This window comes from Amphiura filiformis, chromosome 17, assembly GCF_039555335.1.
Source record: "Amphiura filiformis chromosome 17, Afil_fr2py, whole genome shotgun sequence".
Classification (NCBI taxonomy): Eukaryota; Metazoa; Echinodermata; class Ophiuroidea; order Amphilepidida; family Amphiuridae; genus Amphiura; species Amphiura filiformis.
This window is the reverse complement of record NC_092644.1, coordinates 6792140-6819728: the sequence shown is the minus strand read 5'-3', so window position 1 is coordinate 6819728 and position 27589 is coordinate 6792140. Positions and strand designations below refer to the sequence as shown.

The following is a 27589-nucleotide window of genomic DNA, read 5'->3' as shown; positions in this document are numbered from 1 at the left end:
AATTTTGGGCTAAAATAGTCTGAAATTGAATTTGTTGGCCCAGTTTGTGTGCAAATGTCCTAGTAAAATTGGAACAAAATAACCTTGACTCCTAGATTTTAATGCTTCCGGCGTCACATGCCTGACCCAGAGTCCTCAAAAAGGTAAATCCAGCCAGCCCTGTGTGATTTATAAATATACCAGCTTGTTTGTGCAGTACTGATAACACATCATAAATCCTACATGCACTTATCTTTGTAACGCTCAAGCTTGCAGATGCCATTTATCAGTCAATTTCTGTGAAGGCTTTTGTCAATAAATGCAGGAGGTACACTTTTTTGATCACCCATTGCGACAATCCAATATGCCAGATTTTGTATAGCATTACGTCATATATGTGCTTACGGCCCCTGAACATGTTTAAAACAAAACTGCCAACAGGTTACATAGAATGTTTTGCTTTAAACAAGTTCAGGGGCCAATGACACATAGGAGGTTTTTCCTGCCCAACAACGAATTTAGCATTATGCATGGGACTATACAAAGTCTGGACACTAGATTAATCTCTTTGGTTTCATCTGTAAGGGATAAGCATCTTGAAGCCATTTTCCCATATAACCTACCGTATTGTTTGCAATAAACGCTCCCCCTCTAATAAACGCCCCCTCTAATAAATGCCCCCCCCCCTCTAAGTTTTCTGTGAAAAACTGACAAAAATGCAAACATTTCCATGCTATATCGTGTGAGTAAGCTTAAAATTGGCATCAGTCAGTCAGTCAGTCTTGTCAGGGATGATCGCTAAATTGCATGGACAAAACCTATTACGACTCACACTTCCATCCATTCCATTGCCTAATTATGGTAGAATTTCACCAGATTCTTGCTTGATGATGCACTTACGGGTGTAATTTTGATGTATTTACCACAAAAGTGATATTTTCCATGGGCGTCGCCATAATACTATATTAGTATAGCCGTAAATCCCTCCTTTCTACAGGGGCACCATCGGGAAATATAACCCGACTTTAAAGTTTTTTTCACTGACAATTCACCTTCAATAAACGCCCCCTTTTGGAAAAATGCAATGCCCGGGGCGTTTATTACAAACAATACCTACTGTATTCCTTTACAAAGGAAATACACAACCTTGCAAGTTAAACAAAATCAAAATTTTCTCAAATATATAATGCGGATTAGTAGATTGTTGTTACTTAGCCTTAGCTTTATCCCTAGCTGACTGTGGTCTATTTGATGGTGTTGGTCCTATGCCAATCTTGGCCTCTACCTGTTGTACTGGATCCATGATATCCTGTTACATAATCAATACAAAACACAACATTAGGTTATACAACTGATGGTGCCGGACATAATATTAAAATGTTTTCATACTTAAGATCAGGGCCATAGCCAGCTTTCTTGGTGATGGTGAGGGGGGGATAAAAAATTTGGGGGCAAAGAGGAAAAAATTCCTGCTTGCATCATTTTCACCAAGCTGGTATTATTGATTGGTGGGACATATTATACATTACCATTTTTTAGAGCGACTGTACATGCAAAAGTCTTTGAGCTTCCAAAAAAGGGCTTTATTGGGATAATGTGTGCATGTAGTGTGTACAAATTTGGTATTTTACACTATTTTGGCTTGTGATCGGGGTAAATTTTGATGGGAAACAGACTCCTTGCCCCTTTTGCCTTCCCATTTTTCTCTTTCATTTGTGGGGAGGGGGGGGGGCACTTTTCTTTTTCATTTTTGTCAGGGGGCATTCTGCCCCCACTGGCTACACTCCTGCTTAAGATACATTTATTTAATGGAAACATTTATTTAATGGAAAAGATATCTTTGTTTTATTGTGCAATAATATGTACCTGCAGATTTCCTATGCATCTCTGAATAACTCAGGGTGAAGGTCAAGATTAAATCATGACAGATCGATGCTCACAGGCCCAAATTACCACCACTTTTACCTTGGCATTTGGGCCAGACTCCCCTGACTTAACTTGTTGTGGGGGGGGGGGGGGTTCACTACTGCTCCCACACACCAAGTCTGTTTTACCTTCCCCGTACTGTATTATGCCAGTATCCATTTATATGCCTGGGTGGAGAGAGACAATGGGCTGTTCCATTTAAAATCCACACTACCCCTGTGGAAGATTAAGCTTGAGTCTTCCACAGAGGGAGTATAAATTTCATATAGAATAGATAATTGGGTAACTTCCATATGAAATACTCACTCCAGTTGTGGAAGATATAGGTAAAACCATAATACAGGGAGAGTATGGGTTTCAAAATGATTAACTCTGACCAATTACATTTGAAAAACAAACTCCCCCTGTGGAAGATATTTCCAAAATCTTCCATAGGGGTAGTGTGGATTTCAAGTGGAATAGCCCAATGGAGGTAAAGGGGCTTGTCTAAGGACACAACATGATAGCACCACTGCTAGGGTTTGATTCCACAACCCTATGAGTCAAAGCCTGTCCACTAAGCCATGGTGCCCCCGCGGTAAAGATACGGGTTGCACAAAAAGTGATATTTCAAGATTAACTGTTAAACAGTAAGGAACCATCTGAAAAGGTCCTATTACAACGCTAAAAGTAATTCTTTTATTACTTTCATGGTCAGTGTTGTGCGCCAAGCGTACACGAGCGTAAACACAGAAGTAATAAACAATCACACTGATTGGCTGATCAACGATTTTGACAAACAAGGCGGTTGACCCATTGGTTAACGACACATGGAAGAACACAGACCACAGAAGTACAAAAAAATTACTTTATACTGATAGAGAAATCTTATTGGTAAAGCCATGATTTCTCTGTGTTACAAAATTAAAAATCTGTGTTACAAATTAGATGATTTCTGTGATTTTCCGTTTTCCACCAATAAGCACTGAAAAGTTAAAACAAACATGTTTTAAAAGTGTATTTTGTCATAACTTTTATTGTAGTATGGCCAGAGTCTTGCATCGAAGGCCTAGAATTAATACTAGAATGGATTGTTTAATGGTTACTTACTGCTAAATGATCACTTTTCTTTGTTTTATTTTGCAAATCAATACAAAAGATTTTGTGGCATTTTCAAATTTCTGTGAGCAAACCCTGAATTCCGTGAATTTTTCCGTTTTTCAGTATCACAGAGAAATCATGGCTTCACTTATTGGCATACATTTGGCTTTGCTTACCGTATTGGATGCAAACTTGACTTTGACTTCTTTCATGACAATAGCTACATCACTGCTTTTAACATCATTCAATATATCATCTGAGGAAAAACAACAAAATCTGTCATTATTTATTTTTATTTATTTATTTATTATGCTTCATCACTGGCTCATATACAATTACAAAGACAAATATATTATATATAAATATTGCACATACTAATCAAGACAAAGTAAATAGAATAAAATGCCAGCGAAAAGAATGGGACAAACAGGTGCAAAATCACTTCTAGGACCATCCCACCTTTCGATTTTTGAAAACAAATTATGGGAAAAAAACCCCCAAAAAACCCATCACAGCCCCATCCCAAATTAAATAAGCCTGCAATTCGAGCATCTGCAGTAAGAGCTCCAAGAGCATGTATTCAAAGAACAAAAACATTATGTCTTACATTGTTTACTTCTGTTTTATATGAAGCTTTATGCAAATGAGCATTCATTACATCACAACCAAATTGCAGGGTTGTTATATAATCAGGCATGAGAATGGCTTTTTTGAAAATTACCTGAAAAAGCGTGTGAATTTGGCCTTAAAAGGCCCAAAAATCAGTAAATTTGGACAAAACTGACTGAATTCAGGCAAAAGCCTGAAAATTCTCATGCATCATGCTGTAACAACCTGATGTCTATGAAGAGCCAGATGTCTACGGCATCAATACATGGCAGTACAGATATGTTATATTTGGGATTTTAGATTTAAAATCTATACTTCCTTATTTTATTTAACCTGTTAGGACAAGCTATATCAAAGATTTTTCTCTTTCCAGATATTTGAAAATGTGATTATGTGCTCAAATAAACAAACAAACAAACTTAAACTGAATTAAAATCTCAGTTTGTAAACTAATTGAACATACAGGGTGTCCCTGAAAGAACTGTATTGTCCAAAACTGTTAGTTTTGGGTATGTTAATGCCCGAAATAAACAAACTAAATAGTTGAGGAATAAAACATCTATTTTTGAATTTTGACAAGTGATTGCTTCAGTCTTGAAATGTAAAAAATTTACAACAATGCCTCATTTTTGAACCATAGCACGGATTCAAATATTAATCAATGACCTGTATTATGGAGTACCAATCATCAATCAGGTATCTATTGTCATTGATCGATATTTGAATCCGTGGAAAGGATTCAAATGAGGCATTTACTTAAAATTCTTATATTTTAAGAACGGAGTCGTTAATTGTCAAAATTTAAAAAGTATGTGATCGCCGTTTTATTATCCAATACATCAACTATTTAGTTTGGATTGGTTTCGGCCATTAAAGTACCTAAAATTTAAGTTTCCGACGATACTGTTCTTTCAGGGAAACCATGTAGATGTTGAACAATTTGCATACCGTATTCACACATTTCCATGAAGAATGAGCAGACATTCTCTACCACATCTGGGTTATCTTTATGATTTTTATAGGCATCTGTCACCACCTTGATACCAATCTCCCCTCCTCCGTTGCTAAGTGCTGCAAAGGCGCTCTCCTCTGACTCACTCACCAGACTGGCTAATGCCATACAAGCATTTTTCATTACATCGGCATTCTGTTGAATATAGAATACAAACTGTTTTATATCAAAAGGCTCAAATGACTAAATCTAAATTTATAACGAATATCAACTTACAAAAAGACAGTCCCAACTTTTCTTGATGTCTGCAGTGCATACCGTATTGTTTGTAATAAACGCCCTGGGGGCGTTGCATTTTTCCAAAAGGGGGGCGTTTATTGAAGGTGAATTGTCAGTGAAAAAAACTTAAAAATCGGGTTAAATTTCCCGATGGTGCTCCTGTAGAAAGGAGGGATTTACGGGTATACTAATGGAGACGCCCATAGAAAATATCATTTTCGTGGTAAATACATCAACATTACACCCGTATTTGCATCATCAAGCAAGAATCTGGTGAAATTCTACCATAATTAGGCAATGGAATGGATGGAAGTGTGAGTCATTACAGGTTTTGTCCATGCAATTTACCGATCGTCCCTGACAAGACTGACTGACTGATGGTAGTTTTAAGCTTACTCACACGATATAGCATGGAAATGTTTGCATTTTCGTCAATTTTTCACAGAAAAATTGGAGGGGGGCGTTTATTAGAGGGGGAGCGTTTATTACAAACAATACGGTATGTTAATTAATTCCAGAGTAATTAAGATAATTATGTGCAGATACACCTTTCTTGCACGAGAAGCTGATCATAATGGATGCAAGAAAGTTGTATCTCCCACATACGACTTTCTTGCATTTAACAGAAAAGTGATATTTTTTGTTTGTAGTAGTTGGATAACATTTGTTTTAAAAATTTTATATTCACCTTAAAGGAAGTGTCCGGCAATCACAACATTATGTCTTATAAGTTGGAAAAATAATTATCAAGCACAAATCACATGGTTTTATTTAAAACAAACTCATATTAACCATAAAAACGAATAAAAACAGCAATCTCTCAACACGCGATTTTCAAAATTCCCGCGCCGAAAGTTTCTAGAGCAATGACGTCATGGTTATTTGTGCTCATTTGTCGTCAGGCTTCATTGAACTATTAGGACGTCATTGCTCTAGACAATTTTGGCGCGGGAATTTTGAATATCGCGTGTTGAGAGATGGCTGTTTTTATTCGTTTTTATGGTTAATATGAGTTTGTTTTAAATGAAACCATGTGATACGTGCTTGATAATTATTTTTCTAACATATAAGACATAATGTTGTGATTGCTGGACACTTCCTTTAACAATGTTTTGCAAGGTTATGCTTAATGTACAAAGCATGCAGATCAAGATTCTTGCAATCTCAAAAGTGTTGAATGCAAAAAGTTGTATCTGCGCAGTGTGCATTTAACAGATAATCAGATATCTTGCATTAAACAGATATGCAGATACGACCCCTAAATGTATTAATTCTCTATAATTATTTAGTTTTTTTAAAGAAAATCAGTAAAATTTGTAAAATTAGACTTTCATCCTGCACAATTGGCTTTTTCATTAAAATTGATGCCGTTCAAAAAACACAGTTTGATGCCTCGGCTGCAAAACGATGAAAAATTATGCAGATATGACCTGATTGCATTCTATGACATTCTATTACAAGTGGGTACAAGCAGACCTACTCCCATACATGTATGTGATATTACCGTAACCACCCGGGTATAAGCCCACCTTCGACTATACCCTATTTATCAAAACATTCTGGGAACAAGGGTGCACTCAGTACTAAATATTTTGGCCAAGTTCTTAAATCAAATCAATGCTTTGCTCTCATATTTAAGAACAAATATCAAAAAAAAAAATCAGTTGATAATTAACATTCCACGCGTATAATTTTAAGAAATTGACATAGATGATAGAAATTACTGGTACATTGGGCATATACAAATGACAAATGGGGGATAATTGTTCTTATTTTTATATTCAAGCACTAGCCCTTCTCCGGTTATAAGCCCACCCCCATTTTTGAAGTGAAATCTGCCATCTAGGGGGTGGGCTTATACCCGAGTGGTTACGGTACTAACCTTAGCATGCATTTTGATGCATGACAGCAGCAGTTCAGCACAGCTATATTCACTCATTGTCTCAGCATTCTCATCTGTTAATAAAAATCAAGAAACAAACATATCATGCATCTGCAGAAGAATGGTAGTATACGCTAGAACCTCCTATGATATATGTGTCCGATTTCACATAGATAATAAACCGTTGATTCGCTGGTTCGAATCCCACTTCAGCCAAATTTTCTTTGCTCCCCTTCTTCATTATTACCTAGTTTCTCTGTATAAATAGTTTACTATAAGCATTATGGCTGCGAGTCCTGGGTGATATCTACTGACATGGAAAATAAGATCAACGCTTTTGGTACATCATGTTACAGGATAATGCTGAACATCAAGCGCACTGACCATGTTAGTAATGAAAGGGTCTATACCATCACCAACACTGTGCCTCTTATCAACTCTGTCAGATCACGACAACTACGATTCCTGGGACATATCCTGAGGATGCAGGAAGATGAACCATGCAGAAGATATGCTCTCTACACCCCATTACATGGTAAAAGAAGACCTGGAAGGCAAAGAACATTCTACTTGTCTTATGTGCAAAAACTGTTGGGGGATTTTGACAACTTTCTACTGCCAGATGCCATTGCCACTTTGGCTTCAGATCGTAGTACATGGAGAAACTTTGTAGTCGCCTGCTTCGCAGCCGAATGAAATGAATGAATGAATGAATAAGCATTTAAAAGCCGCATCTTCATTGATCGCTTTTCCTTTGGCTTCCCAGGGTTGTATCGTAATGTGGGCATGATCCCCGGCCGCACGACAGCACAGTTTCATGGCTCTGACCAGCGCCTGAGCAAGATATTGGTAATTGGGATCGCCGCTCATCATCATAGGGCTGAATAGCTCAGATGGTAGACAATTGGCTCACAAACCAGAGGTCGCTGGTTCGAATCCCGCTTCAGCCAAAATTTCTTCTGCTTCTTCATTAGATGTTAAAGGAGGATTTTGTGATCCTAGCATCCTCTTTTTATGACATTTTTCAGTAGATATCTACGAAAAAAGCTTATTCCCAAAATTCGAGTTGATTCCGGTTTTGCGTTTGCGACTTATGCATGATTATGTGTATTACTCTGCTCCATAGGCCACTGTTGTAATTTCGTTTTGGTATACCAGAACGAAATTCAAACTGGACGATATTTTTGCTAACGAATTAATCTGCAAGAACTTTTGGTACATAAACATTATGTAGCCAGAGGTTTCCAGTGGTATAAAAATCTCAACTTTTTTTGAAAAAAGTGGGGGGCTGAGGCTGTGGATCACAAAATGCCCTTTTAAATGGTTACAAACCTTTAAAAAAAAGATTTTAAATAAATGATCCAATCCAACACAATGTTATGATGGATTCAGGGGCACATATGATGCATTGAATCTTTTAATAGAGGAAGTCAAATTATTTCATGTAGTATTTCAAGTAGAAATCTTTGGAAGATTAGTTAAGTTATGAATGCAACCATTTCAATCACACATATAGAGTACCGAAGTGTGACATCATAAAATTGTCTTTTTTGCATTTCATCATTTTCATGACCATATTTCAGTAGAACATAATGAAAAACATCCACAGTCAAATTTGGTGGGAATTGGATCCTGAGGGCCGAGATAACGTTTGGAATAGGCCAATTTAGCACTGATTTCAATGGGGTAATTAGGCCTGGTTCGCGCCATATTGGTCCTCTGATCCGATTCCAACCAAATTTGACTGTGGATGTTTTTCATCATGCTCCACCGATACATGGTATTCAAAACGCTGAAATGCAAAAAAAGTTTTCTGTGACGTCATCACTTCGGTACTCTATAAAGAACGCATTATACAACAATCAAAATACATATGATGAAGCAATCGAAACGGCTCGATCACTTTTAGCGGAATGCTTCATAACACAAAATGCTGAAACTAGAGTTGCTGGCGAAACCACAACTGCAAGCATTATGCACCTTAATTGTTATCTGATCTTGTAGCTGTCTACTGGAAAATATGTTACCCCTTGTACACATGCACTATACCATTTTCCATCTTGATGTGCCAGTGATGTCAACATGTTCAGGCAGCTGTTCCATGCGCATCTATGCAGCATCTTTAAGCATGTGCATGTGTACGCCAGCACTCTGAGTGAATGCTAGCCATTTAAAGCTGTGCCCAATCTAATGTGCACTGGCGTCACTGCGACATCAGGGTGAAAGCTGGTATAACTTGTCCAGTATGATAATATTCTCCCCCACTCAGCCAGTTCACCACAGAGGAACTGACTTACACCTGTTACTTTTAGATGACATACAGAACAGAATTTACATGAAAAATTCCACCTTCAACAAATTCCCAAAAAAAATTGAACCAAAAGTGGTTTCTTTAAGTCTTACCATCCAGAGAGAGACCCCATAGAGCTGTACAGGCCGAGTCAACCACTGAAGCTTTTTCATCGTGTGTCTTCATTGCATTGATCAAGTCAACAACCCCTTTCTCTTCTCTTATGATGTCTAAATTCTTGTCTGCAAAAGCAATGAGAATGATGGAAATTAACTCTCTCCATGCAGGTGTCGAAAGCAAGTTTCAATTTTTTTTTTTAATTCAAAAATTTCAGAATTGTAAATTGTCATGACTATATTTGGAATCAGCATGAAAAATGCATCAAAATGAGTATGAACAAGCCTAGTATTGGTTCAGTGGTTCTTAAGATAGCTCTTGATATTTTGAGAACATAATTCAAAACTTCGACTTTTTATGTTAAAGCCTATGGGTATCATGCAGAGCATTAATAATAATGGATAATATTCACATAAAATCCCATACCTGGGCTATTCCAGTTGAAATCCTTATACCCCTATGGAAGACATGCCCTTAACCATCCACACAGACGGTGTAGATTTCAAATGGAATCACCCATTCAGGTAATCCCATTTGAAATTCACACTCCCTGTGCGAGAGATTAATGTCATGTCTTCCATTGGGGGTGTATGGATTTCAACTGGAATAGCACATTGACATATGACACTTTGAAAACTCAGACAAGACAACACAAAGGTGTGTGTGTGTAGCTCGCATACAGAGTGCCTTGGCATGAAGACCCCAATGGGTGGGGTACAGGGGTCTGCCTTAGGTCCCCTGGTGGGGTCCTGGGCAATGAATGTCCTTGTCAGTGTTAAAAATGTGCCTCAAAAAGCTACTGGCCAGCCTGGCCTGTATCTCTGTACCTATATATGCTATACCCAGAAGAGGACACTTCTTGAGCACTGCAGGGCACATGAAATTGATGATCTATTATCAGATGAGAATGTACTGCTACATCTGGACTCCTCACATGAATGCATTCTGAGAATGATCACATTACCTGTGGAATGGCCTAGTATTATTGAGTCAATTATGTTAATGGTGTTACAGTCTCCACAACAGAAGATCATCTCTTCTAAAGCAGCTTTCATATGCAGCAACATAAATTGTTTGCTTACATGCTTCTTCTGTCAACGAAGGGGTGCGCCTGAAAAAAGAGGCGGGATATCCTACCTACTTAAAGAGCTTGTTTCCAAACCATGCTAAGTCCACAACCACATGTTTCTCATTTACTTGTGTGATACAATCACAATTACTGACATTAGCACCAATGAGTTGTACCATCAACAAGCCATTATTTACCACAACAACACTGCTAATTGTTCTCATTTGGGAACCAAGGCCTCACACAGTATTGTTACTGTGCATCCACCCACTGTTTGCTTTGTGATGGTGCATCCAACTGAAATTACTACTCTTCAATTATTGACCTACCACTGATGGTGAGACATGAGAGTGCAGCGCAACAGTTTGCGCAGACTTCAGCATCGTTAGGAAATGATCTCATTGCTGCCAACACATCTTGTATACCTCCACGCTGACCTATCACACCAGCGGCATCCTCTGAACAACAGGTGAATAAAAGAGAATTAATCTTGTAAGAAATTAGTGGTATGCATAATTATTGCTACTGATATATATTCGAAGGTCCATAATGTACAATAAAAACAGTTTTGACTGAAGAATGTTTTGCTATGTTGCCCAAAAAATCTGGGTAAAAAAAGTTTATTGGGAGATTTTCTTCAAAACTGAGGATTTTCGTCCAAAGTTGACCTCACAGATGATTCGTCAAGTCTTTGCCATTCTAAATATACTTTTCATATACTTTAGACCAACAATTTAGAAGTTATGAGAACCAAAAGTTTCCATAATTCCAGGGTTAAGACCAATCTTAACTTGCCCTGGCCTGCTTTGAATTTTGGGACAAGTTTAGAAAAAAAAAATGTTATCAATTATTGATTTAAGGGTGTACTACACCCCTGGTCAATTTTTTGCTTATTTTTGCGTTTTTCTCAAACATTATAGTGCATTGGTGACAAGTAAGATATGTATATTATAGGGCAAGGACTACAACTACTGCACTGAAAATTCAGCAACTCAAGGCAAGTAGTTATTGATTTATTGATCAAATATTGGTTTTCCTCATTTTTGACTGTAACTCCACAACTGTTGTCTGTGCTGAAATAAAATTTCCAGTGTAGCAGTTGTAGTCCTTGCCCCTGTAATATACTGTCACCAATGCTCTATACTTTTTGAGAAAAATGGAAAAATAGGCACAAAATTGGGCAGGGGTGTAGTACCCCCTTAAGGCAACACACTGCAAATGCATTTTAGTATAAATGAGCCTTTACTACGCTACCAGGTGTAATATACAGTTTATGTGCAATAAGACTCATGCTATGACTTACCGCTCATTGCTAGTGTCTTAAGGAGAAGACAAGCAACACATTGTAATTCCTTGGATGAAGCGTGGGCCTAGTAAAAACAAAGTATAAAGGGTTAGAAATATTAGACAAATGTATATCTACATGATCAAATACTGTTGCAACCACATTTAAAATAATGCTCTAGAATTTCTAGTAAGTCTGCTTTGATGTTATAATTCATAGAGTTTCCAAAACCGAAGATGAAGTGTTTATAGTTTTCATAAATTTCTTCAGTGGTGTTGGACTGCTCTTCCCGATTATTGTGCAAAAAAGATCTAGGTCACACGCCGATGGCATGATGATGACTCAGTTGGCCAACCAGAACCCCACTCCTGTATATACGCCATAAACAGCACCAAATTGGCAGACCGCTGAAGAACCTTGCCGAAAACTATAGTTTAATTTATTACCTTTATTGTGCAATAAAAACATCAAAACCAGACATGTTACTGAAGCTCTTGAAAAACAGAATGTTGTCTTTAAGTCTGTGGTGGTATTTTGAAACGACTTGGTAGCATAAACTCTCTGAGGCGACCTTCAGAGACAGAGCTGCTCAAAATAAATCTTGTTGCTCTTCTTTAAACTTTTTCAATGTCACTAGGAAAGCCTTTTAAAATGGGGTTCCAGATGTCAGAGTTGTATTTTAAAATTGGTCGGACATAAGCAAGATAATAAAATCAAAGAGTTGAAAGAGTGTTTAAGTTGTACAATTTGTCTCTCATTTCCCTCACCTTCATTGCTAATGTAATAGCTGAGATTACGTCTAATGAGAAAACTACATTACCACTGTCTTCTTCAACATCAACTGTGGACAAATAAGAAAAGCAAATTTATGATGAATACATTGAGAAATGACAAAACAAGTTAAAGACAAGACAATGAAGAGATAGGGGCAAGAAAGGAGAGACAAGTTTGCTGTGTGTGAAAGTAGTATATCACCCACAGACTGCTACAGACCAAGTCAGGCTTCCCGTTAGTGTGCGTCATTGCGTCCAGACGCGTATTTTACAAATTTGGATGCAAGTTCACATGGCTAATCAAGTATTTTGCGTCCATGTCACATGCATGTGGATGCAACAAAACTTCAAAATTTTGTCATTAATTGATGATAAAAATAAGAAATTTTTATTCTTTTATATTTTTAAGATAATAAAAGCCCCAAAATTTTGACCCACCTGCTGAGAATTGAAGTAAATTCTGCAATATTTGTAAATGCAACGTCAGGAAATCGTGCACTTTTTGCATGCTTTCCGAACGATCGCTGGCCTGGGAAGTCCCGATTGATTTGTTTACAACCAAGCACGTGCCGCTAACGTGCGGTTAATGTTTATTTAATTATTTATCACAACCTGACAATATTCAATTTTTAATATTTTAAGTTTATTTTCTCATAAATAATCTAGGTTTCCTTTATTAGTATTATTGTTACGATGAATAAAAGCAATTTTAAAGACAAAATCCAAATGATAACCCTTTTTCAGTATTATTTGTGGCAGCAGCGTGTTTTAGTTTTTGTAGCATCAACAATACGTTAATTTAAAAACAGAAATGCGGAAGTGAAAGTACGAACAAAAATTGCTCAAGATTGACAGACTTTGCTCATGTTTTTGAACCTGTTTTTGACCACGTTTCGGACCAAAACTGACACAGAAATGAGAAAAATTATCATAGCGAACGGAGATGGAATATCACGGCGAAAATGCACTTTTATTTTTTTTTAACAATCAACAATTGATGAGGTGTAGACCCGGGGTACGTGTGTATCGTCATAATCGTGAATTTCAGATGGACGCACAAAAATCTGTCTGGACGCAAGTTTTTGCAACCTCGTCAGCAAACTTGCGTCATTACGGATGCACATTTTTAAAACCATAACGGGAACCCTGGACCAAGTATCAACAGTCAAAGTCCCTGCGCATTGTATGCTGTGAATTCTAGCATATTCATGAGGGCCAATTGGTCGATCGTACCGTGTCTAACAATCACGCCAGCGTTGCATGCCTTCGCGATTATGTGATAGACCCTAAAAATATGCGGTTAGTGCGTAGCAGTTTTGCCTGTTGCATTTCATGGAACAATTGGCCCTCATCATTGGGTAATGCTGAGGTTTGAAGACTGCTTGTACGCGGTCTTTTATCTTTTTTGTCCATGGTATCACCCATACTATACTAGAAATTTCATTTGAATGAACACAGCTTTCAACAGCTGTACACAATCCAACAGCGATCGTATATAAGATATTTCAAACTGCAACGCGAACACACGACCTTTGATACAGTAATTGTTAAAATACTAACAAATCACATGTGCATTGGCATGGTAGGATTCACTTACGTATTAAGCATGCACAGATGCACACGCTGGCGTACATCGTGCAGTGTATGTGAAAAATCGTCACGCTATGCCAGGCTGAGTTCATTCAATTGAAATTTCTAGTATATGCAAATGTATCTCACCATTTTGCCAGGCACATGGCGAAATGATGCCGAGGTGAAATATCCTCCCCCCCCATGAGTGACAACAGGGCTGCGACATTCATATTCACTCCCTGTATCGGTAGTTTGATTGACAGTTGCTATGCATTTTAGCGCATTTAGCCTAAACTTTACGTATGTGTCCACAGCAAATGCGGTGCATACCGTTTCAATAGTGAAATTGATTTATCCCGCATTAAATTGACAGTTGCTGGACATTTTTCAGACTTAGTTCCAGATTGTAGCAAAATTTGGAATTACTTGTTTAATTAGGGCAAATATTAGACCCACATTTTACTTTTTATTGAGTTCCTCCCTAATTTAAAAAATGACAAATTAGACTGGATTTGCTACATACAATACTTGGTCTTGGTCCAAGTCTAGCATCTTCAGGATAAAAACTCCTTAATGTTGGAAGACGGAAGAGGGAGTCTATTCTCCAAAATGGCAGACAACAAATGCTACTAATTTAAACCTCTTACCTGCTGCAGCTAGTGTGAGTAGAACCCTCAATGCTTGTATCTGTGTGGTAGCCTCAGACATATGCATCTTCATATTCTGTATAATAAGCTTCTTGCCTTCTTCATCTATGTCTAAACCTGATGGGAAAAGTAAGTCACAATAGTTTGTGTATTATTGAAGACAATATGTGAACTGCTATCATGAAATGAGCATAAAGTCGCAAGTTGGTAGTTTTGAGACATCCTGGCTACTGCATTGGTGTTCTTTGTTTCACACGCACCTGTTTCAGCAAATAGTATGTCCTTTGTGAATGGGCCACAATGGACATACTACTGGTTTTTACAAGTGTGCGGCAAACAAAGAACATCAACTTGCGACTTGACGCTCATTTCATGGTAGTAGGTCACATATGACAACCAAATTCTTTGTCTATCATTTGTTTTTGTATTCTAATGCTGGTTTCATACTTTCTACTGCTTGCCGCTGAGCAGTGCCTTCATCATGCCGCTTGCATTTGTCTGCAAGCGGATCGACCTACCGCTGAGAGGCAGCGGTATGACTCGATTCTGAAAGCCACTCTTGCCGCTCAGCACTTTTTTTTTGTTCTCATACATCAGAGCGGCACCGCTCCAAGTTGATTTGAATCTCCCAGTGGTGCTGCCGCAGCGGCAAAGTGGTGGAGTGATTGATATATCAGCTTGCCGCTAGTCACCACTAGCATTTCTGGTGCGACAGCGCAGTGAAGTAAAATCATCTTCAAAGCGGCAGGAAAGTATGAAATCATGCAGCATCATGATCTTGCCAAATAAAAAACAAACAAACAAACACATTCATGTAGTTCATAAAAAAATCATAAATATTCATGAGGCAATGGACCAATAACAGCTGACTTTCGATAAGTGCCATTTATACATTGATTTGTGTCAATGGGCTATTCCTGTTGAAATCCACACTCCCCCTGTGGAAGATTTTGGAAATACCTTCCACAGGGGGAGTATGTTTTGCAAATATATTGGTCAGAGTTAATCATTCTAAAACCCATACTCCCCCTGTATTATGGCTTTACCTATATCTTCAACAACCAGAGAGAGTATTTCAAATGGAAGTTACCCAATTGTCTATTCTATTCAAAATTAATCCTCCCTCTGTGGCAAACTTTAACTAAATCTTCCAATGTGTGGATTTTAAATGGAATAGCCCAATGTACGGCAGAATCACTAGAATATTTACTAGAAACTTCAGCCAGGCACAAGTTACCTATTGAAGGGGGTCGCCGTAATTGGCTGGTCGGGGCATTTTTACAGGACAGGCAAGGGTAGCCAACAATCTGGCTTCTTACCCTGATTGGAACCAACTGTAACAAGGTCATTTTATCATGAATCATCTGCCCGCCTTTACTAGATGAGCAACAGGGAGAGCGGATAGAAATTTGTTGGTCGTGTATGGAATTGAACCTGGGACCTCTCCCACCAAAGGCAAAGACCTTAACCAGTGTGCCACGCTGCTTCATTTCTATTCAAAGCTTATGGGTTCAGTTTTGACCCACAAATAAATGTTCTCATGGCTGGTAATTTTGAAGAACATGTTAACTCTCTCCACAGGGGTGACGACTGCAGAAGGCAAGTTTCATTTTTTTTTTAAAAAAAAAAAATCAGAATTGCAAATTTTTATGACCATATTTAGAATCAGCATGTAAAATGCATTAAAATGAGTACAAACAAGACTAGTATTGGTTCAGTGGTTCTTAAGGGGGTACTACACCCCTGCCCAATTTATAGGGCAAGGACTACAACTACTGCACTGGAAATTTTATTTCAGCACAGACAACATTTGTGGAGTTACAGTCAAAAATGAGGGAAAACCAATATTTGATCAATAAATCAATAACTACTTGCCTTGAGTTGCTGAATTTTCAGTGCAGTAGTTGTAGTCTTTGCCCCTATAATATACATATCTTACCTGTAACCAATGCGCTATAATTTTTGAGAAAAATGCAAAAATAGGCACAAAATTGGCCAGGGGTGTAGTACCCCCTTAAGATAGTTCATATTTTCAGAAAATATCTCAAAACTTTTTATGTTGAAGGCTATGGCCAGTATGCAGCGCATTAAGGTGCAATACTTACTTGGGTATGTATTGAGCTGCTTGAGTGCATTTGCTATAGATATTTCATTGTCGGCATTCTCCTTCATAAATGACATAACTCCTGCTACACCTTGGTCTGTTGGTGGGTCCTCTGTAAACAAATGACATAAGTGAACTATATTAAGAAAAGACTGCAATAGTTATTACATTGGTAATGAACAAACAAAACAAAAGAAGGACCAAAATCTTGGAAGTTCAATAACTGTATACAAATATTAAGTGTCTATGAGCATGATGGTCGAAATATAATCACAAGATCGAAGATTGAGTGCTTCACTGCTCGAGCCTGAATGGCAAGTGGAATTAAAATCTAAAGTGCAAAGTGCAATGCATACAAAATCTTGAAAATGTACAAGTTTGTATATTGTATTATTTGAGAAAACTAACTTTTTAGCTAGCTGAAATTCTTTATGCAATAATTCTTTATGCACTAATTATATTAACATTAACAAAAAAAGATATACCGAGCATCATCTTACATGCAGGCTTTCATTTTTAATATTGTGCAGTATTTTCAAATTTGAAGAAAACATTGTTAAATGTTTCGCAAGAAACAGGTTGTTTAAGAACAAAAATTATTTCACCGAACAAAACATAAAGCCCATTGACATGTTAACCAACAGTGCGCATTGTGTTGATTAGACTATGCCATAGTCTATTTTTGATAAATAAAAACATGTTAATCATGATGAAAGCATTCAGTTGAACTCGAAATTATACTGATATTTAATACATCAAAATACTAGTATAAAATTGTTATGAAAAAGTTAATATAATTATATTAGTGACAGTAAAAGTAAAGTGGCTTATATTATTGAATGCAACATATCATAATGTCATAATTGTATTGGCACTTCAGTACTGAACAATTCTGATTTTAGAATCTGCCAGTTTATTAATCGCGAAATTCCAGGTTAAAAATAGACTATGGACATTCAATTAAAAACATGATTTTGAACAGGCAAAGTCCCTAACACTCACACTGTCAATCATACTTGTTTATCAATCAAATTTAACCGCAAGCAAATACAAGATGCGCTCATTGACTTACTGACGCGTTCATGCAATTACACAACACAAAGGCGGCGAGGGCCACATACTTGTGTACCATGTAGTTATTAATGGTAATGACAGGTACCGGAGGATTTAAACCATAACGAGATCTGGGCGACCAATCACAAGCCAGATCCATTTAAAGATGCATTACATCATCGCCAATTTTAGTAGGCCAGATTTCGACAATCTCATCCATAGAAGCTCATAGACAGCCGTGTTAAGCATGTAAACCGCAATCCAATGTCAGTAGTCCACTTGGGAAGCTAACAAACAGAGGGAGTAGGGTGACTGAAAAGATCAGATGTGAAAATCTATCAATTGTGCACACATTAATTAAATCAGAGTTTTAAGCTTAAATACAATATCCAGAGTATGCACAATGGGCAAGTGGACTACGGGGTAGTCTATGTGTTGATAGACCTTTCTTTCAAACTTGGAATGCAGTGAATCGAGGCATGCGTTATGTAATTGCTCATTTCTCCGCAATTAGTTAACTGATTCAGATAAAATTAGCACATAAACTGCAGAATAAGATGGGCTACACGCTGTTTTTTAAATTTTTGGATTCTGATGCCTATTATTCGACTTATGTCCAAATTCATTCACCCGGTAATTTTTTCAGGGATACCCTGTATACCCCTTCAGCAAAATGCTAAAGGAAAACCCTACTCATATGTTGGTAAAATTGTTTGGTGCACTCTGTACCATCACAGGTGCCCCTGATTACAATGCATTGATATCTTCCACATGACTTACTTGCAGCTCTTTGTTTCTCTTTCTTCTTGTTCACTAAGGCGGAATTACTGAGCAGGAGACACTCCTTGATGTATGGTAACTCTACCAGCTCACTACAAATGAAACAAAAGTAATTCAAATTTATTGTAAGTCTCATTTAAGTCTACAGCTGTAAATTAGGCCATCTTATTCTAATACAGTAAACGTTCGCCTAATGGCGCATCTGGGCTCCTTTGCCTTTGAGTAAATGTCATGTACAAATAGAGAGCTTCCTCCTCTAAAAATCCCAACAAGAATTAAGAGTACGTACCCTTATTTGCTGGAGGGATTTTTATGGAAGGGCACTTTCAGTTTGTGTCTAAAATTCCAATTATGTAGGCGAACGTTTACGGTAGTTTGTCTCAAAGCACCTGTACGCATTAGTAAAATCGTGCACTTTTTGCGTGTTATTCCAGTTGAATTAAGTCATAAATTTCAATTAAATTCTTCATCTTGGAACATGCAGAGGTGTAAATGATCCACTCATTGAAAATCATGCGAGCCGAAGGCAAGGCATGCAACAAGGGTCCATGGGGCAGAGCCCCTGGTGGGGGTTCACCCCCTCCTAAAAACTTTTTTTGCTGTTTTTATTTACAGATTTACATCTCTGAACATGGTGAAACTATACGAGGGGGTATCAACAAGTTTTAGAAATCGCCCAGAAGTGAAAGAGCTATATCAATGACATTTTGTCAGTGCAATTACTGGTCCTTATGTACACTATGGTCCAAAAATGGTCATATAGGTATGTTTACTTTTTTTACAGGTGGCACTAGATGCCAATAACCCGCTGCCCCAGTTACTGCGCATAAACTGCAAGATTGAGAAAATTGAGGCAAGCAGCATTATTAAGATCCTGCTTTTGAAGGGTTGCAGTGCCTAGAAAATTAATGACGAAATGAAAGTTATCTTCGGTGGTGATTGTGACATGTCACTGTCGCTTTTTGGAAAAGGAATTTTTATTTCATCACAGATTTTCTGGGCACTGTAACCCTTAAAATGGAACTTAATCATGCTGCATGCCTCAATTTTCTCCATTTTGCTGGTTATGCGGTTACATAGGCAGGTGGTGACATCTAGCTCATGTAAAAAAAGTAAACATACTTATGAAACCATTTTTGGACCATAGTGTACATAAGGACCAGTGATTGCACTGACAAAATTTCATTGATATAGCTCTTTCACTTCTGGGCGATTTCTAAAACTTTTTGATACCCCCTCGTACATACATATTCCCCGCCGAATTCTTGTCAAAATGCCTGTCCAACATTATGAAACAAAAATTTTAAGTGAAAAAACAAAATCCCTAAAAAACACCCGCATTAGGGTTTCAACTTGGATAGGGCTTGAATAGGTATTGTCACACACTAATGCTAAGGAATCAAACGAGCGCATTAACCATTTGCAGTTAGCTCAATCGATAAGGTGTTCGACTATGATGCAAAAGGTTGCGAGTTTGAACCCTGGCCGTGGTTTAGCACGCTCTTGTGGAAAAATTGTGTTAGCTTGAAATTCCTCTGGACAAGGAACTTACTACTAATTGTCTCGTTGTAACCCGTATGAAACTCGGGGAGCTGATCCTGGCTGCAAAGGTCAATTGTGGACCATCTAGGGTGTGCGTTTCTAAGCAACAAAGTCCCTGAAAGTTGTTGTTTAATGGTTTATGGAATGATATGGGCCACAGTGGTCAGCGATAACCTGTGAAGTGTGCTGAGGCTTGTGGATCAACATCTAGGCATTGTGCCTGTGCTGTACATAGTGCACTATAAATCACTGCGCTTTAAAAAATGTTTTACTTACACTGCTGTTGGTCTTTGCTGGAAATTCCTGCGCAACATTGTTCTTATTAGTTGACAAAGATCAGCTGAATATTTCTGTAGAGGAAAAGAAAAAAATGTTTATTTTGTAATTATTATTGCTCCTCAACCCCAAATAAAATGCTGTGGGATTATTTTATGGCTTTGGTCACTTTATTAAACTTTCAAATGAATATGGAAATGGCATTTTCCCCCATTATGATTAGACAAATGGGAATAAAACCTTTCCAGTGAAATATTCACTTAAAATTATTTATAAAAAAGTGTGTTTGGAGAATGGCTTTGGAATAAACACACTCAAAGAAACAAACAATGGGCTGTTCCATTTAAAATCCACAGTATCCCTGTGGAAGATTTTGGAAATATCTTTCACAGGGGTAGTATGAATTTTTCTCAAAGGGTGTATGACATTCAAATGGAGCTGCCTAACATGATAATTCCATTTGAAATTCATACTCCCCCTGTGAAAGATATTTCCAAAATCTTCCACAGGGTTAGTGTGGATTTTAAATGGAACAGCCCAATTTCAATAAACCACATTGGGAAAGACCAACCTTGGCTGGCAACATCACCCGGTTCCCACCCTTAACATACCTTGCCAATCTCTTCAAGTGTTTCCTCCAAATTAACCGGTGACTGTTTGATTTCAAACAGGACTGCATGAACTTCAGATGTCTGAAATAGCAACAGAAGCACACAACAAGGTTAGTAATTAACATTTGTTTTAAAAAATATAATAAAATGTGTAGCTATCTTAAGAACCACTGAACCAATACTAGGCTTGTTCTGTATTCATTTTAATGCATTTTTCCACATGCCAATTCCAATTATGGCCATTAACCCTAACCCGCCTGAATACTACAAAATACTACTTGATATATACGCTGTTAGTGCATGCATCCCACGTGGTGTGATGGACTTTAATCGCCCTAAGTGATATATAGGCACGGTTTAAGCTGGTGAAGCCCAAGACCCGTGGCAAAGTGTCGCCGACCGAGTGCTTGGCATGCGAGGGGTCTCGGGTTCGATTCCCACCCATGCAGCAAACAACTTCTTTCCTTCTTTTCTCTCTTTATTCTTTCCTTCTTTCCCTTCCCGTCGCCGAAAAGCCCTTAGGGGGTTAGGGTTAGAATTTAAAATTCTGAAATTTTTGAAAAAATTTGGAAAAAAAATTTGAACTTGTTGTCAGCAGTCGACATCCATGTGGAAAGAGTTAAATTTATTATATGGTTACTGAAGTTGGTGATTTATTTGTCAATTTGGCAGCACTTCAAAACAACTTTGTTACCTTACATGTACATAACTATTGTTCACTTATTCCACTCACTCAGTGAAGGCGCCACAGGGGGCATGGGGGGCAAACGCCCCCAGTCAGAACTCTTGTCCCTCCTGTTTCCCCCAGTAAATTCCCCCAAAATGTTTTTGCTGTAATTTTGCGCAATATTTGTTGAATTTTCACCCGTCCTGAAACTTACTTTGTCCCCCCGATGCCCCCTCTGTTAGTTCACAAGGGGGAAATTAGTTGATGTACCTTGGTATTTTTAACCACATGCCAGTCAAATTGTTGTTTTAAGAGTGCCCTCCTTTATTGTGCTGATAACACAACCTTAAAGTGCCATGTGAGTAAACCTTTGTGACACTACTGAAAATAACAATTGGCATAATGTTGGCCTTCCTATAGTTTTTGGCAAGGTCCTTCAGCACTCTGTTGATTTGGTGCTGGACAGAAGTTAGACTAATTCCAATCAACCATCTACACTTCGCATGTACTGTGTTATGCTGCATAGTGATGACTGATTATCTTACAGTCCATATCGTGACGGACTCAATGTGACTTTGGTTGTGCGCCGCAGCGCGACTGACTAGCGGTGCCCGTGTACCGCGTCGCTGTACCGCGCCGCTGTGACAAGATTGCGCTCTGAAGTTCTGAAAACAACAAACTCGGTCAAAAGGTCAATTCGGACACAACTGCGCATGCTCTATGCCGCAGGAATCCTGTTGCAAAATCCGTCACTTTTTTCCCATGTAGTTTTCTCATTCGTCAATCCAGACGGTTGACGACTGAGGGCAGCAGTCTAGACACAAGTGGGGTTCTGATTGGCAAATTGAAGCATGTCATCATCACATCCCAAAAGCTGCATAGCATTGAGCAACCTAGTTCTTTTTACGTGATAATCAGGAAGTAGGGCAGTGCCAATACTGTAGTATGGTGATATTTTGCTCAATCAGTAAGGTGTTCGACTATCATGGTGCAAGAGGTTCGAACCCTGGTGGTGGCTTAGTGCGCTCTCGTGTAAAAATTGAGTTCTCTTGAAATTCCCCTGGACAAGGAAAATACTGCTAATTGACTTGCTGTAACCCATACAAAACTTGGGGAGCTAGTCTTGGTTGTGATGGTCATTTGTGGAATGTCTAGGGTGTGCGCTCTTTAAGTTGCAAAGTTGTTGTTAAATGGTTTATCGAACAATGTGGGGCCGTAGTGGTCAACGACAACCTGTAAAGTGTGCTGAGGCTTGTGGATCAACGTCTAGACATCGTGCACACTATTTTGATAGCCTTACCCACATGGCTAGATCAGGTCTGATTCTCCAGGTCCGATTTCTTTAATTATATGTAATACTTGATGTGCACATTTTAAACCAGATGCTCTGCATATGCACCAATGATGAACCAGTACAGGCTAATATAATAATTGAACTCTTAGTGTACGTTACCTCTTTAGTGCCACAGGTAGCCATTTCTAACACAATACATCCCAAAGACCAAACATCACTTCTTTCATCATATGGTCTCTCCAACACCTCCGGAGCCATCCAAATCATGGAACCTAGAAGAAGCAAAATGGAAAATAAGATTGTAAATGGGGTATTTGTGGAAGGAAAAAAGAGGTCGTTGGAAGGATTCTTTGCCACAAGACAGGTGAGATTTTTTAACAAGCTCAATATGTGATCTGCCACCACAAAATGAGCGTAAAGTCGCAAGCTGGTAGTTTCGAAATGCTCTGGCTACTGCGTTGGTGGTCTTTGTTTCCTTTGTGAATGGCCCATTGTGTCCCCATTCACAAAGGACATACAGATATATACTTCTGGCTTGACCAGGTGCACGGCAAACAAAGCCATCAACTCAGTCAGCCTGGATGTCTCGAAAGTACCAACTTGTGACTTAATACTCCATTGGTTGTGGCAGGTCACATATGTGCAATAAGTATGAATAACTAGTGCCAACTGGGAGGCGGCACAATTCAAAGCCTTTATAGCTGCACCACTGTGCACTCTATAGTTAATTCTTTATTACTTCCGTGGTCCGAGTACGCGCAGGTGAATTGCGATCGCGTAGAAGTGACAAGGTCGCCTACTACGCGCCGCGCCGACGACCAATGGGTCAACTGGCTTGTTGTCAAGTCCGTTGATCAGCCAATCAGCGTGATTGTTTATTTCTTCTGTGTTTACGCTAGTGAGCCTAGTCTACGCTTGGCGCACAGCTCGGACCATGGAAGTAATAAAGAATTAACTTTAGCATAAAATTGAGAAAATCAATTTTCCTACACTTTCACTAAAGGTGGCACATTTTAACATCATAATGATGTCGGAACATTTGGGAGGTGGCATAATCTATGTTGGCAACAACACCAAAAACAGTATGTTAAGTACTACTGCTTTACTGGACACTTTCATCAGAACTGTCTTTTGTTGAAATATAGTAGCAGAAATTTCATATAATCGGCCATCACCATGTTACAAAAGGGAACATATCATAGATTGGGAGGAGGCTAAGATGTTAGGCAAGGAGGCAGACAGATAAAATGATGGATAAAAAAACAGTAGCAGAGAAGCATATCAGGAAGCAAGACAACATCATGAACAGAGACGAAGGGCAATACAATCTTTAAACATTTGATGATCTTCTTGGAAAACAAACAAACCAGTATCATCTGCGGTAAACGGATGATCGTCACAACAACAATAGTGTTGAGAAAGAAGTCTACAAGACTTTGAAACATCCAGAGTGAGTACTGCTTTATTGGGCTAGAAAAATGAAATTTCTTCTACTATAGTAAGTTAAGTAAATTTTATTGATAAAGGGATACAGGGAGGTAATCTACTTTAGAACAAAGGTATATCATACCAGCATACTAGTAGTACCATCAACCATGTCACAGACTTCAAGAACTTGGGTTCCAAGATGGGCTCTGGTTGGGCTCTTGTGCTGGAAACCTAAAAAGAAAAGCACTAGCCTGGGCAGCTTTCTGGAAACTGGAACGCCTTTGGAGAAGCCCAGCCTTGCCAATCGAAACAAAAATCAAGCTGTTTGAGACAACTTGTGTTACTGTCTTTCTGTATGGGTGTGAGTCATGGGTAATCACCAAGGACATCTTGCTACAGAGTCATGTTAAACATCAAGCGTATGGATCGGATTCCAAATGAAACCATCTACAATCTGACCAACACCACTACTCTACTGGTTGCCAGAGTCAAGATTCATCAACTCAAATTTCTCAGCCATATACTGCGTCTTGAAAACGACGAGCCTGTGAAAGAATATGCCTTTTATATTTCACCACATGGGAAGAGGAAACCGGGACGGCTGCGCACAGTGTACTTACAGTATGTCCAGCACCTCTTGGGAGATACTAAAGGGATGCTGCAGCCAAACAAAATTGTTTTGCTTGCCCAAGATCGCAATAGTTGGAGAAAGCTTGTAGTCGCCTGCTCTGCAGCCGACGACTGATGATGACGATATCAAAATAACAAGCAACATACCTACTGTTGTTCTTGTTCTGGTTCTCGCATCTCCCATTACTGTAGCTACACCAAAGTCGCCAATAGAGACATTCAGTTCTTCTGTTAGGAAAATATTACTTGGTTTTAAATCTCTGAAAATAAAACAATGAACAATGTCTGTTAAAACAACTAACTGATGAATGCAGAAAGTTTAGAGTTGGGTACACATTCTCATAATATGAAATGGTATGATATTTTTGTTATATGAAAAATCATCTTCGTTGCTTACCTCATTCTCATAATAAAAAGGCATGAACAGTAATAAAATGAGGGCTAACAGTACAGGTATATATACTTGTCTCTAGATGTCCTGACATGAGTGCCGATCTTGATGTAAACTTTGACACAAATCACAGAAAAGGCATGAATAAATCTTTTTTTGTTTTGTTTTTTTGTTGATGCAGTCATCAACGTCGGATGTGGTTCACATCGTGTGCAAGTAAAACCTAATTTTTTTCACGAAATTTGGTTGAGATATAAGGACTACAATATATCTGTCCTTTCCTTGTAGCACCATTGTCGCAAAATTGAAGAGAAATTACAACTTTAACAACTTAACAATCATCGTGCACTTGCTATAACAGCGTAGCTTGTGCATAGCTGTACGTGTCGTGTTCACTGTATGCTATATGCACATCCACACTTCACTGATCACCATTCAAACCTACCGCACTGATGTAAGATTGGATAATGCAGAAAACACGATTACAAATGAGGAGGAACTAGCAGTAAAGCGATTGAAAGATCCGGATCTGTGGATCAGAGTAAAGGTACCGCGTAATATCAGACTAACAAATATAGAGATGCCACAGGCGATATACGAGAATACAGTTACAAATGATAAAGACGCCATTACACCGAACGATATATTATCAGCCCAATACCATTCTGATTACAGTATATGGATTGTCACAGTATCAACTCTACAGGCAAAGGTTTGTGTATTGGAAAATGATGTGATCACGTTAAAGGACAAAACCTGTCCACTTGAAGATTACAGTTTGATACACGGAATGCGCAAAAAAAGAGGAATAAGACTGAGTATTCATGAATTACCACAGTCAATATCGGACGAATACGTTGAGCAGTGGGTCGATACATGGGCCAAGCGGGAAACCATGGTATCTAGACATAAGGAAGAGGATCGGAGTAGAAGAGAAGAAAACGACATTACAAAGCGCTTTAAACACCTATATACAGGTCATAGAGTCTGTATGGTGTCGGAGATATATGAACATAAGTTACGTTACTCGGACATACAAATCCCCGACCCAAGAAACCAGAACAAACTAATTGATGCGCAGGTAGTTGTCTACTACAAAGGACAGCCACCTATAAATTGCCATCACTGCTATTTGAACCACCCAGCAAGAGAATGCCCAGACAAACCGCAACTAAAATGCTTTCTTTGTAATAACAATGGACATACTAAGCACAACTGCCCAACAGCGGACCTTGGCCCGACATGTTTCAGATGTAATGAACGAGGGCACACCAAGAGCAACTGTGACCAAGCTCCTGCGCCTCTAGTACCTCTTGCATCTGCCCATCCTGTTGTAGATCAAGCTGCACTTTTAATCCATCCAGTTGCAGTTCACCAAACACCTGATCAGAAGACACAACATATGGCACCTCAATCTCCGCCGCCAAACCCATCGATTGTAATCCTGCATGAACTGTTGGACAAATGCATTCAACCAGCATCAGGCCCCACATCACCAGAGATTCTAAAAAAAGTAGAAGATTTGTTAATATCAGCCGCATCACCGCAGAAAAGTCAATCTGAACCTAGACAAAATCGCAATGAAGAAAAAACTGATCAGAGAGACCCTGTACCTGAGACTGAGAAACAATGCAAAACGCTGACCAAACAAACTGACATTAGGTCGCATTTGCAAGGAGCCGGCTCCAATCTCGCCCAAGATACTAGTCACGCTTGGAAAGCAGAAGCAGCCAAAAGAAGAAAGACAAGAAGAAGAAAAATATCAACTTCACCCAGAGATCAAAAAGAAAAGAAGAAAGAACGCCAAGCGTCACCAAATGTAACAGAACATGCATCGCCGTATGCCAGTATGTCAGAGTATGAATCCATGAAGTCGGCATCCTCGGATGAAACACCATTATGAGGACCCTCCATAAAACAGTTAGACTGATGTAAAAAAAAAAAAAAAAAAAAAAAGAATTGTATTATGTATATGTGTCCTATCTTCAAATGAAGACATTATGCTAGAGACGATTAACCACCAATGATCATGGAGCGTCTTTTCTTAATTAGCTTTAATGTATCGGGACTTCGGAACAAGAAAAAGCGTGCTATTGTCTTTGACTGGTTAAAACGTAATAAATATGATATTGCCATATTACAAGAAGTATACTGTAATACAAATGACATTTCTGAATGGTCAAAAGAGTGGGAAGGTCAAATATTTGGTAACTATGGAACTAATAGAAGTAAAGGTGTACTTACTCTCATAAATCCACAAAGTAATATTGAGGCAAATCAGTTTTTTGCAGATAATGAGAGATGACTTCTCGGAGTCAAAATTAAAATGGATAATGTTAATCTTAATATATGG

The 27589-nt window shown here is 38.5% G+C and overlaps 1 protein-coding gene across 1 annotated transcript in view; it reads right to left on the bottom strand.

Annotated features, from left to right (window-relative positions):
• Positions 1-758: 758 nt before the first annotated feature.
• Positions 759-27589, bottom strand: part of LOC140138176 (serine/threonine kinase-like domain-containing protein STKLD1) — a 38669-nt gene continuing 11838 nt past the window's right edge. Inside the window, exons 6-20 of the mRNA XM_072160102.1 lie at positions 24993-25105; positions 22947-23059; positions 20827-20907; positions 20216-20289; positions 18398-18489; positions 16566-16676; positions 14461-14577; positions 12236-12309; positions 11487-11553; positions 10513-10641; positions 9111-9239; positions 6708-6781; positions 4543-4741; positions 3162-3241; positions 759-1288 (exon numbers count right to left, since the gene is read on the bottom strand). Of these exons, the coding sequence (XP_072016203.1) occupies positions 1187-1288; positions 3162-3241; positions 4543-4741; positions 6708-6781; positions 9111-9239; positions 10513-10641; positions 11487-11553; positions 12236-12309; positions 14461-14577; positions 16566-16676; positions 18398-18489; positions 20216-20289; positions 20827-20907; positions 22947-23059; positions 24993-25105 (1555 nt within the window). The 3' untranslated portion in view covers positions 759-1186. The remainder of the gene's footprint in view (positions 1289-3161; positions 3242-4542; positions 4742-6707; positions 6782-9110; positions 9240-10512; positions 10642-11486; positions 11554-12235; positions 12310-14460; positions 14578-16565; positions 16677-18397; positions 18490-20215; positions 20290-20826; positions 20908-22946; positions 23060-24992; positions 25106-27589) is intronic.